Source organism: Propithecus coquereli, unplaced genomic scaffold, assembly GCF_000956105.1.
Source record: "Propithecus coquereli isolate 6110/MARCELLA unplaced genomic scaffold, Pcoq_1.0 Scaffold598, whole genome shotgun sequence".
Taxonomy (NCBI): Eukaryota; Metazoa; Chordata; class Mammalia; order Primates; family Indriidae; genus Propithecus; species Propithecus coquereli.
In genome coordinates, this window is record NW_012151929.1 from 498945 (window position 1) to 510952 (window position 12008).

The 12008-nt window shown below is 43.4% G+C and overlaps 1 protein-coding gene across 1 annotated transcript in view; it reads right to left on the bottom strand.

Moving 5' to 3' along the window:
- Positions 1-943: 943 nt before the first annotated feature.
- LSM12 (LSM12 homolog (S. cerevisiae)) overlaps positions 944-12008 on the bottom strand; it is a 35997-nt gene continuing 24932 nt past the window's right edge. Inside the window, exons 4-6 of the mRNA XM_012659094.1 lie at positions 4949-5058; positions 3411-3537; positions 944-2615 (exon numbers count right to left, since the gene is read on the bottom strand). Coding sequence (XP_012514548.1) covers positions 2523-2615; positions 3411-3537; positions 4949-5058 — 330 coding nt within the window. The 3' untranslated portion in view covers positions 944-2522. The remainder of the gene's footprint in view (positions 2616-3410; positions 3538-4948; positions 5059-12008) is intronic.

The window sequence follows — 12008 nt, forward strand, 5'->3', positions numbered from 1 at the left end:
CCCTTCATTTTTATTTTTAAAGAGACAGAGTCTCACTCTGTTGCCCAGGCTGGAGTGCAGTGGCATGATCACAGCTCACTACAGCCTTTAACTCCTGGGCTCAAGTGATCCTCCAAGTTCAGACTCTCACATGGCTGGGACTACAGGCATCCACCAACCAGGCCTAGCTACTTTTTTTTTCTTTTTTAAGAGATGGGATCTCGCTGTTGCCCAGGCTGGTCTAAAATTCCTGGCCTCAAGTGATCCTCCCACCCCAGCCTCCCGAGTAGCTGGGATTACAGGAACAAGCCATCACATTCAGCTCCTCCACATCATTTTAGAAACTAAATCTAAGGAGTCAAAAGTGCTTCCTGCCAAAACTAGTTGCTACCCACTTCCCCCATTCACAGACCCAGAAACTAATGCGGAGGAAGGTGAAGGTGCGGGACGCACGGCACAGAGCTTCCTCCCAGGCTTGCTGTCTCCCACTAACAAAATCACCGTCACTCCTTTAATCCACACCTCTTAGGTTTTCCAGATCTTCCATGGTGTCTTCTCTTCTCCCTCTTTTACCTTCTCCAAAAGTCTACATTCCCATGCAGACTAAATCAGAGGCTCAGTTCTTTAAATCAAGTTCTGAGCAATGGCAGGTGGACGTGAGTTTCCTCAGCTCTTCCATCATTCGTGCCTCCAAAGAGTCCTGTGACGAACGCCCTCATGTAGGTACCCACACCTTTTCCCCCCACACTCCACTTACACACAACTCCAAGCCCTGGATCCCCTGCTGAAAGTAAACACTTGGCAGTGTATTCCTGGATGAATTCTCGGGGACTGAAAAGAGGGGGTGAAGAGTAGGAAGCAGAGACTCTAGAGAGGAAGGTCAAACCAGACAGACACCCTCCTTGGATGCCTCAGATCCCCTCACTCTGAGGCCTCTAAAGTATGCACAAACCCAAGACATGAGTGATGGTTAAAAAAATTTGGGTTTTATTGTTTTTGCTAAACAATACTAAAAAAAAAAAAAATTTCATTTTGAAGGCAGGGCTTGAATTATTTAATTTTGATCCATTTATTTAATTAAAAAAAAAAAGGAAGGGGAAAGAGATCATGGCCAAAAAAATAGTTATCCCCCACCCCACCCCCAAAGCTCTAGCCAGTCATATGAGCATCACCCGTATCCCACTCGGTGCCTGATAATCAGATGGTGGCATACTCTACCCCATGAGTCCACCTGAAGGCACAGGGGCAATGGATGCCAGTTTTAGCTCTCAGCAGGTTAGTCAAACCAGACAAACTGGTGGGCTAAAGTCCAGAAATTCTTTCTAGGTTTTCTGCCCATTGGCTGAGCAAATACAAACTGTCATAAGCTTGTAAAATTAAAGGGGGGTAGAGGTGGGGCATAAGAACAGGAAGATGGCAGAGGAAGAGAAACTGCAGGTCACCCAAGTTTTTTCCTGGGCTAGTGGCTCTGGATACAGATTTCAAGAGAAGTCAAGGTAGATGGATTCCAGGTTTCTTATAAAAGAAAACCATCCCTCGAGGAGGAGGAGCTAAGATGTGCCATGCAAAAGAGCCCTCCCCGCAGAGGCACAGGAGAAAGGGCAGCGGACTCTCCCATTTGGAGAGAATGGTAAGGAGGTTCTTCTAGTCCCATGAAGTAAGACAAAAGGCAGAGGGAGAATCCTGAGGTTTGGGCCAAATGTGAGACTGATACACATAAAAGACTAAAAAGCCATCAGGAACCCTCAAAACCAAATCCCATCTGCATACACTGGCTCTATCAAGTGCTGCAGGAGATTCGTGCTGTGAACTCAAGTTAGTTGGTGGGCTATGGTTGGTGGGGAGGGCAATACATTTTTATTTTCGGAGGGATGAGGTGGGAAGAGTGGCCATGATCTAGTAAAAAGAGACCTGCAAGAAGCAGAAAATATTTAGAGAACATTTTAATATATATTTTCATATATATATTTAAAGTTAAGAAAAATAAAACTAATTCAAGCCATGCCCTGTGCAAAAAAAGAAAAAAAAAAAAAAGAAAGGAAAAACAAAAGAAAAAATTAAAGTGAGACCTCTGTCTGCTGCTCTGGTCTCAACTTAAGAATCACAGTCAGCTTGTTACTTTTATTTTGGAAGAAAAAATGTAAAAGTTTCTTTCAATCACTCAGAAGGCAAGTGTAGCCACTTATAAAAACAGAATGGCAGGAACAGACTAGGAAAGAAAAGTCAGAAGTAAAAGGGTAGAGCGGGAAAGAAATTTTCAAAAATAAAATTAACAAGGTGACTGTTCCAGAAGGGGGCTGTGAAAAGGACATGGTGGACCGAAGTCTGTTAGTCAAGTAATGATTCAACTTTTAAATTATTCTCTTGTTCTTTTTTGTTGGGTGTTTTGTTTGTTCAAGTCTAAGATTTGGAAATGCTGACCCTTTGTTAACAAGAGCCAACAGGACATATAGGATCCCTTCCCTCCCCCGGCCTGCCTCCGCTGAAGCCACCACCACCGCCTTCTTGGCTGGATGCTGGAAGAGTCCTCCATGTGTATGGACTCAGGATGACAGGGCAGCCTCCTTCTGTGGTTGCTGGGCTTGTGAACGTTGCAGTATCTTTTGGCTTTCCACGTCTCTAAAATGTTTTTCAACCTGAAAGAGATCAGGCGACCAAGGTCAGAAATGGAGACAGGCAAGCAAGGTTTCCCGAACAATCCAGTCTAGGCTTCAACAGCCCCGTCCCCCGTTCAGATGCCCTCGCCCTTCCCAACCACAGGCAGGCGAGGCCCTCTTGTTTCAGCCACATTTTCTGCAGTTTCCACTAAGATTGGTTAGAAGTCGAATCTACAAACTAAAATATAAAATGAGGGGAGATTAAAATGACCCAAACTACTCCTCCGTACTTTACACAAGTACAGAATGCACAGCTGGTGGGGAATTAGTCTTATACTTCTCACATCTACAATGTGGGTCTCTCGATATCCCTCAGAGAAAAAAAAAGGATAGGAGTGGTTTTTTTTTTAAGTTTGTGTTTATAGATTCTATAACTCAATCTAGTAAGTCAGGTGACATAAGAGGCACCAACAGCAACTGGTTTATACCAACCAGCCCTTCCTAGAAGGGCACCTGCAGCTGAGAAGAACCCAGCCTGGGAAGAGAGGAATTGTTCAGGCCCAAAACCATGGAATGGTCTGGCTAATTCCAAAAAGCCACGCGGCAAAGGACACAGGATCAACCACTCAACTTTATTCCCCATCGCCCACTGGATCCATCCCCACAGGAGTGTCGAAGCCACAGCTGCAGAGCCCCAGTGCAGGGAAAGCAGAGAGGCCAGGCAGGGCTGCTAGAGGGGGCAGGTACTGTAGCACAACGTCCTGCTCGATGCTGGAGGAGGGTCAAGGCCAAAGAACCCTCTCTCCCCTATAGTTTCCCAGCTCCTTTACTTACTATTTTGCGTACATGGCTCAGTGCACTCCCCTCTTTGCCTTTACAGTTTTCCACTTGATATGGGGGTGTAATAACAACTTCTTCCATGACTACGATGTTTTTTTCTTGCCATTTACAGTCTTTAATGCTGGAAGGAAAGGAGAACAGGTGAAATATTACCTCTTGGGGGCACCTTTCACCTCTTGCCTATTGAATAAATTACTCCAGAAGTCTGACCCTGAGTTTCCAGCTCACCACTCAGCCAACAACTAGATGCCAGTAGCCCATAGAGAAGAGCAACCAAGAAACATTGCCTGGGCACCACGCACTAGCAAAGCAATGAAACTCATGCACATTATTCTGAGAAGAGCCCAGAACTGTTACTCTGAAGCATAAGGGACCTGGATGGAGAACCACAAAAAAACTGATAGTAGCCCCAGAAGTGAAAACTAAATTCTGTTACAAATAGACAACTAGGCTCAGGCCACTAGATTCAACTTAGATAACAGCCCAGGGCAGACGTTGGCAAACTTTTTCTATCAAGGGTCATTTGGTAAATATTTTAGGCTTTGCAAGCCATATGATCTGTGTCACAACTACTGAGCTCTGCCATAGGAGTGCAAAAGCAGCCACAGACAATACATAAACAAATGAGAAGATTTGGCCCGCTGGAGCAGTTTGCCAACCCTTGGCCTAGGGAGAAATACCACCTTTACAAAGCCAAGAAAACAAACTACACATCTTATTGTGATCTGTACCCTGTCCGCTATCACCTACAATGGTAGCCTCTCCTCGAACTGGTCCCTCTAAATTATCAGACAGCTGGGCACTTGCCAGACTGGGAAACCCATTCCAGTTCACACTTGGGGAACCCCAGGGCAGCTGATGCTACTAAGAGATTCCTTTGCATACCTGTAAATGTTCAGATAGTCACACCATGGCCTCAAACAGCTCTGATGCCAGCTGCCATCTGTGCACCAGACCCTAGTTAAATAGGGTAACAGAAGGCAGCGGGGGGGCAAGGGGTGTCAAATGTTCCAGTTTTTCAGCAGCTAGGGAAGCTAGTGGAGAGTCAAATGACTTCTGCTGTGATAAAATGCCTTTTAAGAGGTGGCCTTCTGCTCTCCCTAACTCCCTGTGTTCATCTCAGTCTACAACTGGGAAAAGTGATATAGATATAACTTTCCCTTACTAAAACTGTATCAGCTTTTAAAGAAATGTACAACAGTAACAAAATAATAGAAGAGAAAGACATCACTAGTTCTAAATTATGGGCTAATAGGTCTGGAAGGGACTCTTAGGGATAATGTAATCCAAAACTAAGTATTACAGACAAGAAACTAAAGCCCAGAGAAGATGACTTGTCCATGATTATACTATTCTTCTGTGTGGAAAGGGGGCAACGAGCACCCACAGCTCTCGATGCCGGTGTATTGCCAATACTCTACCCACTTCCCTAGGAGACTTTCAGGAATACCCCCACCCAAAAGTCTGCCACCAGACAGCACAGCCAAATAGCATCACCCCTCTGCCAGGGACCCTTTGCTCCCCCGACTCACGTCTTGTGAATGGTCTGGAAGAGCTGCTGGCCCTCTAGGGAGACACCAGCGCTGATTGCATAGGCCTGGCTCAGCTTCTCCTCTTTCTCTGTCCGTGCTTTGCTGGCAAGCTAGGGTGGGAGAGAGCAAAGAGACTCAGAAAAGCATTCATCTTCATTCTTCCCAACAGTCAGGACCTAAGCTGAGGAAAGGAGACCAGGAAAGACTGGTTTGGAGGACAGACTCTGTTTTCTCAGAGATGAAAAGTGAAACAAACCAAAAAAATCACAGCATACCTGAACAGTTACTGCTATTTAGAGCAAACATTCCTTCCTTCCAAAACTTACTGAGCGCCTACCACGTGCCAGACACTCACTATGCTAGAGATACAGCCTGAAGAGGGGTGGGGGAAACAGACCATATATAAGTAAACAAAAGCATTGACAAGATAATTTCTTACCGTGGTAAGTGCTAGGAAGAAAATAAAGCAGGCTAACATAGAGTGTGACTGGGGGGCTGTGTGATGTGATGGGAAGTGATGATAAGAGATAAAAGGTGATGCGTCCATTTCTATTTCAAGGAGAAAATTAAGAATTTTTATCAGCTACTGTGCTAGAGCCTCAGGTTTAAAAATTAATGTATACCAAACCTTCACAGACCACAATTTGGAGCTCTAAAGACTCTATTTTCCCAGCACCATTATTTATGGGGAGCCAGGACTCAAGTAAACCTAATCTTGGATATTGTTCACCTTTACTTGAGCTGAAGGCAACCCTGTCCTGCTCTTTAGGAAAAGGAATGGTCTGAACTCTACCTTGTGTCTGTTCCTTCACTGCCCTCTGGTGGAACAATCACAAACTGATCAAAACAAAATCTAGTAAAAATCTGGTAGTCTACTAAAATCTAGTAAATTTCACTCAACACTAGGGTACCCTCTACCCTTCAATGCATACGGACCCTCCAGCACATTGCTGGTCCCCACCCCACATTACTGGGTGCTAGAGACTACAGAAGTAGAAATTTGTTTTGAGTGTAAGACAAAATAAATATGCTGGACAAGGCAGTTAAAACAAATGAAAGGCAAATAATGCATCTAAAAGTCAAACAAATGATTTGGAGATTTTTCAGATCCACAAACATAAACAGCCATGTATGATGATGCTGCAGCACACTAAACACACGTGCACAAACACACACGGAGCACACAATTTGTCCCCAAACATCAGCTCCTTAAATACAAAGAGGGATTATTCCTCCAACAATGTTCCAAAAGTACCTAGATGCTTGGAATCTTTAAACATTTATATACTGTTTTTTTTATTTTATTTTATTTTATTTATTTATTTATTTTTTTTATTTTTTTTGAGACAGAGTCTCACTCTCTTGCCTGGGGCGAGTGCCGTGGCGTCAGCCTAGCTCACAGCAACCTCAAACTCCTGGGCTCAAGCAATCCTACTGTCTCAGCCTCCCGAGTAGCTGGGACCACAGGCACGCGCCACCATGCCCGGCTAATTTTTTCCACATATATTTTTAGCTGTCCAATTAATTTCTTTCCATTTTTTTGGTAGAGACGGGGTCTTGCTCTTGCTCAGGCTGGTCTCGAAGTCCTGAGCTCAGAACGATCCGCCCGCCTCGGCCTCCCAGAGTGCTAGGATTACAGGCGTGAGCCACCGCGCCTGGCCTATATACTGTTTTTATAGTGACCTCTCAAACCATAAACCAAACAGTTTTATAGAGGGGAAAAAGTAAAAGTGTCTAATTCTTTGTTGGTAAGATGAATCACTTTACTAAAGCTTAAGTTTGACTATGAAGAAGAGAAAAGGGGGCCTTCAATCGACTTAGTAAGCTGAGTAGTCTCATCTCTGCTTAAGTTTCAAAGATTGTCTGAGAAGGAGAAGGGGATGTGAAAGCAGAAGGGCTACCTCATAGGTGTGGTCATTTCAGCCTCCACAGGCAAGAGAGGGAAGAAAACCAAAACTCTGCAGTGATCTGAAGCCAGAGCTCCTTTCTCACATCGTCTCCAAGACATGGGCAAATACAGCAGCAACATATAAATAATCTTTTAAGCATGGCTGCCACCCTGGCCCCACCACGCTACGACACTACAGACAAATAACGTGCAGGGCTGACAGCATTCAGAGCAGTGACAATGCCGGCTGTGACAAGAAAGCCTCATGGCTTGACAGTACTCAGTTTCTAGTGAAAGAGAACTGGTGATGGTATATCTTAAGCAGCAACAAGTAACACTTACTCAGGCACCAAGAAAACCCTGGTAATAAGGAGGAGTTTCCTTAAGTCTCACCTTCCAAACAACCCCTTAGAAAATCTAAAGTCCTTAAAGAAAAAGGAAAAACTGGAGGGTAGCAGAGCTCCTGGCAAGCAGCTAGTGGTCAGGCAGGCATTAACCTCATGAGCAGGCAGGAGAATCTCACTTTGGAGTCTCAATCCCCTTTAAAAGTGTTTATCCCTGAAAACCAAAATCATCTCCCAGTGCTGGGTCAAAGCTGCTTCCATAAAGCTTGTGTTGACTAGATAGTCTGAGTGCTGAAAGAGTAAAATGTCCTTGTCACCTACATAGTAGCTTAAAAATATAACATCACCCCATTTAGTAAGAGAGGAGCTGGCTCAGAAAACCAGGCATCTATGCAGAATGTTTAAGAATGGAACTGACAAATTAAGCTAGAGGAGGGGGAAAAAAAAAGCTGAGAGAAGAGGCACTTTTGAATTTTTGCCAGAGGCAGAATAAAATGGATATAAATCTCAGACAGAAGTGATTATTTAGTTTAGACAGTCTGAGTAACAATGACACACTGATTATAGAACAATGATTTCAAAATGTACACTCCCTTGCCCCCCTAAAATACCAACTGTGAAATCTCTAAAAGCTCTGAAAGCAAAGGAGAATGGACTAGATTCTCCATTTTAACTTTAATGCAAACAGATCCCAAATGCCGAATGACGTAAGGAGGAGTTGTAAGAGTCAGCAGAAATGAGTGCAAGCTGACTGTATGTCTTGCAGGTTGCCCCCAGTATCCTCAATCCGCAGTTTTGCTTTAGGGATCTGGACTCACTGCAAACCCTGAAACCTCCACCGGTCAGTTTCTAGGCTGTATTTTCACGGCAATCTGAAGAATGCTTCAACCTGATATTCAGCTACAGTGATCTGTTTTTACCAGGAAGTTGTACAGATAGGGTAAATTTCTCCTACAGAGGATCACATCAATAAAGCATAGGGCAGACTGCTCTCACAAAAAGAATCTAGAAGTGTTTCCTTTCCAAAAACTGGGATCAGAAGGGGAGGGAGATTACCTTGCTCTTTTGGGGCATGAAAACTCGTGCAGAATGTGGATAAGCCTTCTTTTGTAAAGCAAGTGATTATCACTCTACCTGCAATTTAGCTGTTGTACACATCGAAATTTTCCCACATATTTTTGTAAATGACTGTATACCTATAAATGGGCCAATTATTCTAAGTTAGTAAGTTTATGGGTTACTGTCAAACCACCAGAGGGAATCAACAAAAGCTGCCCTCAGCAGAGAAGATGCAGGGTGTGCTTTTTAGGTTTGGGAGGGTCATCAGGATTGCAATTTTTAAAAATTCAATGACTACCACCCACACTACACCCATTTTAAATGCCAGTATGATAGCTGCTGGTGTCACTACCACTCAAAACTGGAGCACTAACTGGTTAGCATCCCAAGGAATAAAGTTTAAGAACACACTGGCTTCAGGGTAATCATCCTGTGGTTCTCCCCATGTACACATTAATAATAAATTTCTATGCTTTTTCTCCAAAAAAGAAAAAAAAACACACTGAGTTCAGGCAAACCTACAAATAATCTGTTACTAATGTGCACGTGGCTTAACTGAGATGACTGCACATGACAATCTGCACTTACTTGCCTCTCCTTTCACTCTGTACGATTCCCAGTGAAAACAAAGTCATTCCTTGTATACTAACCAGGGCTTCCTCCTGTGCCCATTTTACATATAGCACCTTGATGTGGGCAAAGGAGAAAAGTGAATGAACTTAATACCAAAGCACATCAATATTAAAAGGCTTCTAATCATGCCTGCTGCTGGGTAACCCTTGAGTGATTTAATGAACACAAAGGGCACATACCTCTTCTGCTCTCACTGACACAGAGGGGAAGAGGAAAAAGCCACAACAACAAAATCTAAGCAATATGTACTTCATCTTGTTATTTAGTCACCAGCTGGGCCATCTTGTTTCCACATACCCAGACCAGGAAGGCACAGGTGCAATGGGGAATCCAGAGGGATTCCTACTACAAGTATTTAACAGGCTGAGACAGCTGATACAAAAAGGGAAGCAGAGAATCCAGAGAGGAACCTGCTGGGTGTGACCTACTGACTCCAATGAGCCACTGTCAGTTTGTCTTCTCTGTGTATTTGGGTCTTCCAACCAGTTGCCCTCACAGAGGGGTTAGGAAGCACTGCAGCTGCTGCCCAGAACTGCTGGCGATGCCTGAAACCTGGTGGAGGCCAAGGGATGGCAGAACAGAGTGGCTAAGAACAACTATCATCCTAAGGGCCCTTGTTTGCTCCTTCTGTTTCAAATCTGGGGCAAGCTCTTGGAAAGCCCTCATTCTTAGCTAGCAACAAACAAGTTCTCAAAAACATTTCTTCCAAGTATCAATATCCCCCAAGTCTCCCTGCTCCTTAGCTGAAAGCTCCTGAGCATGTCTAATAAAATACTGTTCCTCACAACTTGGATAGTTATGAACTCAAAAAATACAGCACCCAACTTAAAGTTGTATTCTAGAATACCTAACAGTGAATCAAAACATTGCATCAGGCTAGGTGCACTGGCTCATGCCTATAATCCCAGCATTCTGGGAGGCTGAGGCAGGAGGATGGCTTGAGCCCAGAAGCTAGAGATCAACCTGGGCAACAAGGTAAGACCTCACCTCTACAAAAAAAATTTTTTTTTAATTAGCAGGGCATGGTAGCACATGCCTGTAGTCCCAGCTACCCAGGAGGCTGAGGCAGGAGAATCATTTGAGCCCAGGAGGTCCAGGGTGCAATGAGCTATGATGACGCCACCACTACACTCCAGCCTGGGCAACAGAGCAAGACCATATCTCAAAAAAAACCCCAAATCTCAAATCAGATATGCTTCTAAAAGAAAAAACAAACACAAAACAAAAAACAAAAACACATGCATACACAAAAAACCCACACTGAATCAAACGGGAACGGCAGAGCCAAAGATGCCTGGCAGTGAACACTAAAATTCTAAGAGCCAACTTTTTTGGCTGAGTAACAGCTTACACCATGCTACTACCACAGGCCCCAAGCCACAAGATTTACAAATATTAAAGCATTTAATCCTCATAACAATCCTATGAAACAGGCAATAAAAATACTCTCACTTGATAGATGGAGAAACTAAGGCACAGCTATTAAGAAATTGCCTAAGAGGCCGGGCGCGGTGGCTCACACCTGTAATCCTAGCACTCTGGGAGGCCGAGGCGGGCGGATTGTTTGAGCTCAGGAGTTCGAGACCAGCCTGAGCAAGAGTGAGACCCCGTCTCTACTAAAAATAGAAAGAAAAGAAATTAATCGGACAACTAAAAATATATAGAAAAAATTAGCCGGGCATGGTGGCGCATGCCTGTAGTCCCAGCTACTCGGGAGGCTGAGGCAGAAGGATCGCTTGAGCCCAGGAGTTTGAGGTTGCTGTGAGCTAGGCTGACGCCACGGCACTCTAGCTCGGGCAAAAAGAGTGAGACTCTGTCTCAAAAAAAAAAAAAGAAAGAAAGAAACTTGCCTAAGTTTACCAAGCAACAAGTGGTAAAGTCTGGATGTGAACACTCAGGCAGTCTGATTCCTAGAATGTGTGTTCTTAACCACTGTACTATACTTACAGTTCCACTTAAAAGAAATAGGTCTATGCCTGACAAAGACAAGATGGTCATAAAAAAGGAAGTTTAAAAAGAAAAACAAAAGAAAGAACTTTAAATTATTGTTGAAAATAGTTACAAATTTGAATGCAAAAGAAAAAAATATTTTAAAAAGAGAAAATATTGTAAGACTCAGTTACCACCTTTTTAAAATCAGTACATTCTGGCATTTACACCAGACAATGTCCCCAGCACAGAACACAATTGTCTGCCTTTTTAATGAAGGGCATCTTTTCCGAAAAGGGCCCTAGTCTCACCCTAAACCTCAAGAACATCCTTTGTTTCTTTTGTTAAGGGTAATTCACAGGATACTTCAAAGAGAACAGATCCTGTGTGAGAAAGCATCTCAGGCCAACAAGGATAGGGATATGCCCTGGATCTATCATTTTCTGATGTAGACTCCTACACTTGAACGCTAAAGTATGTTACGTGCTTAGTTATGATGAAAAACACTCTGCAAATCCAGGGAGCCACATTATCACTTCAATCTCCAGGTTTCTACAGGATACTGGTAAAAAAAAAAAAAAAAATTCATATTGCTACCACATAATACAGAACCAGATTAAAGTCCCAGTCAATACACATCATAGGCAACGTTTTATCTTCAGTCTAGTTTAAAATAAAAATTAGATGTCAATAAAGTCGGCCTGGGCACAGTGGTTCATGCCTGCAATCCCAGCTACTCAGGAGGCTAAGGCAAGAAGATCACTTAAGCCCAGGAGTTCAAGGCTACTTAAACTATGATCAAGCCACTGCACTCCAGCCTGAATGACAGAGCGAGATCCTGTCTCTAAAAACAGAAAAAAAAGGTCAATAGTTTCTGTTAATTATTTGTAATTATGTCACAAGACACTATTCATAGCTGTAACAGACAACTAAACCTCCTGGACACCAACAAGAATAATTTCCTAGTCCTGAGACCCTGAAACCAAGTACTGTTGTCAAAATTACCATGTGGCCCTGCCAGAGAAAACTGGCTGGGATGTAAGCTGAAATTTGACCTCAACAACCTATCTCTGAGAAAGCACGCTCAAATTAGTCTCAAATTAGCCATCTCACAGCATGGTTGAGAGGATTAAGGGGGACAAAAAAAGCACTAAGTGAGCTGTAAAGCACTGTACAAATATTAGTTATTATTTTTATAATAACATTA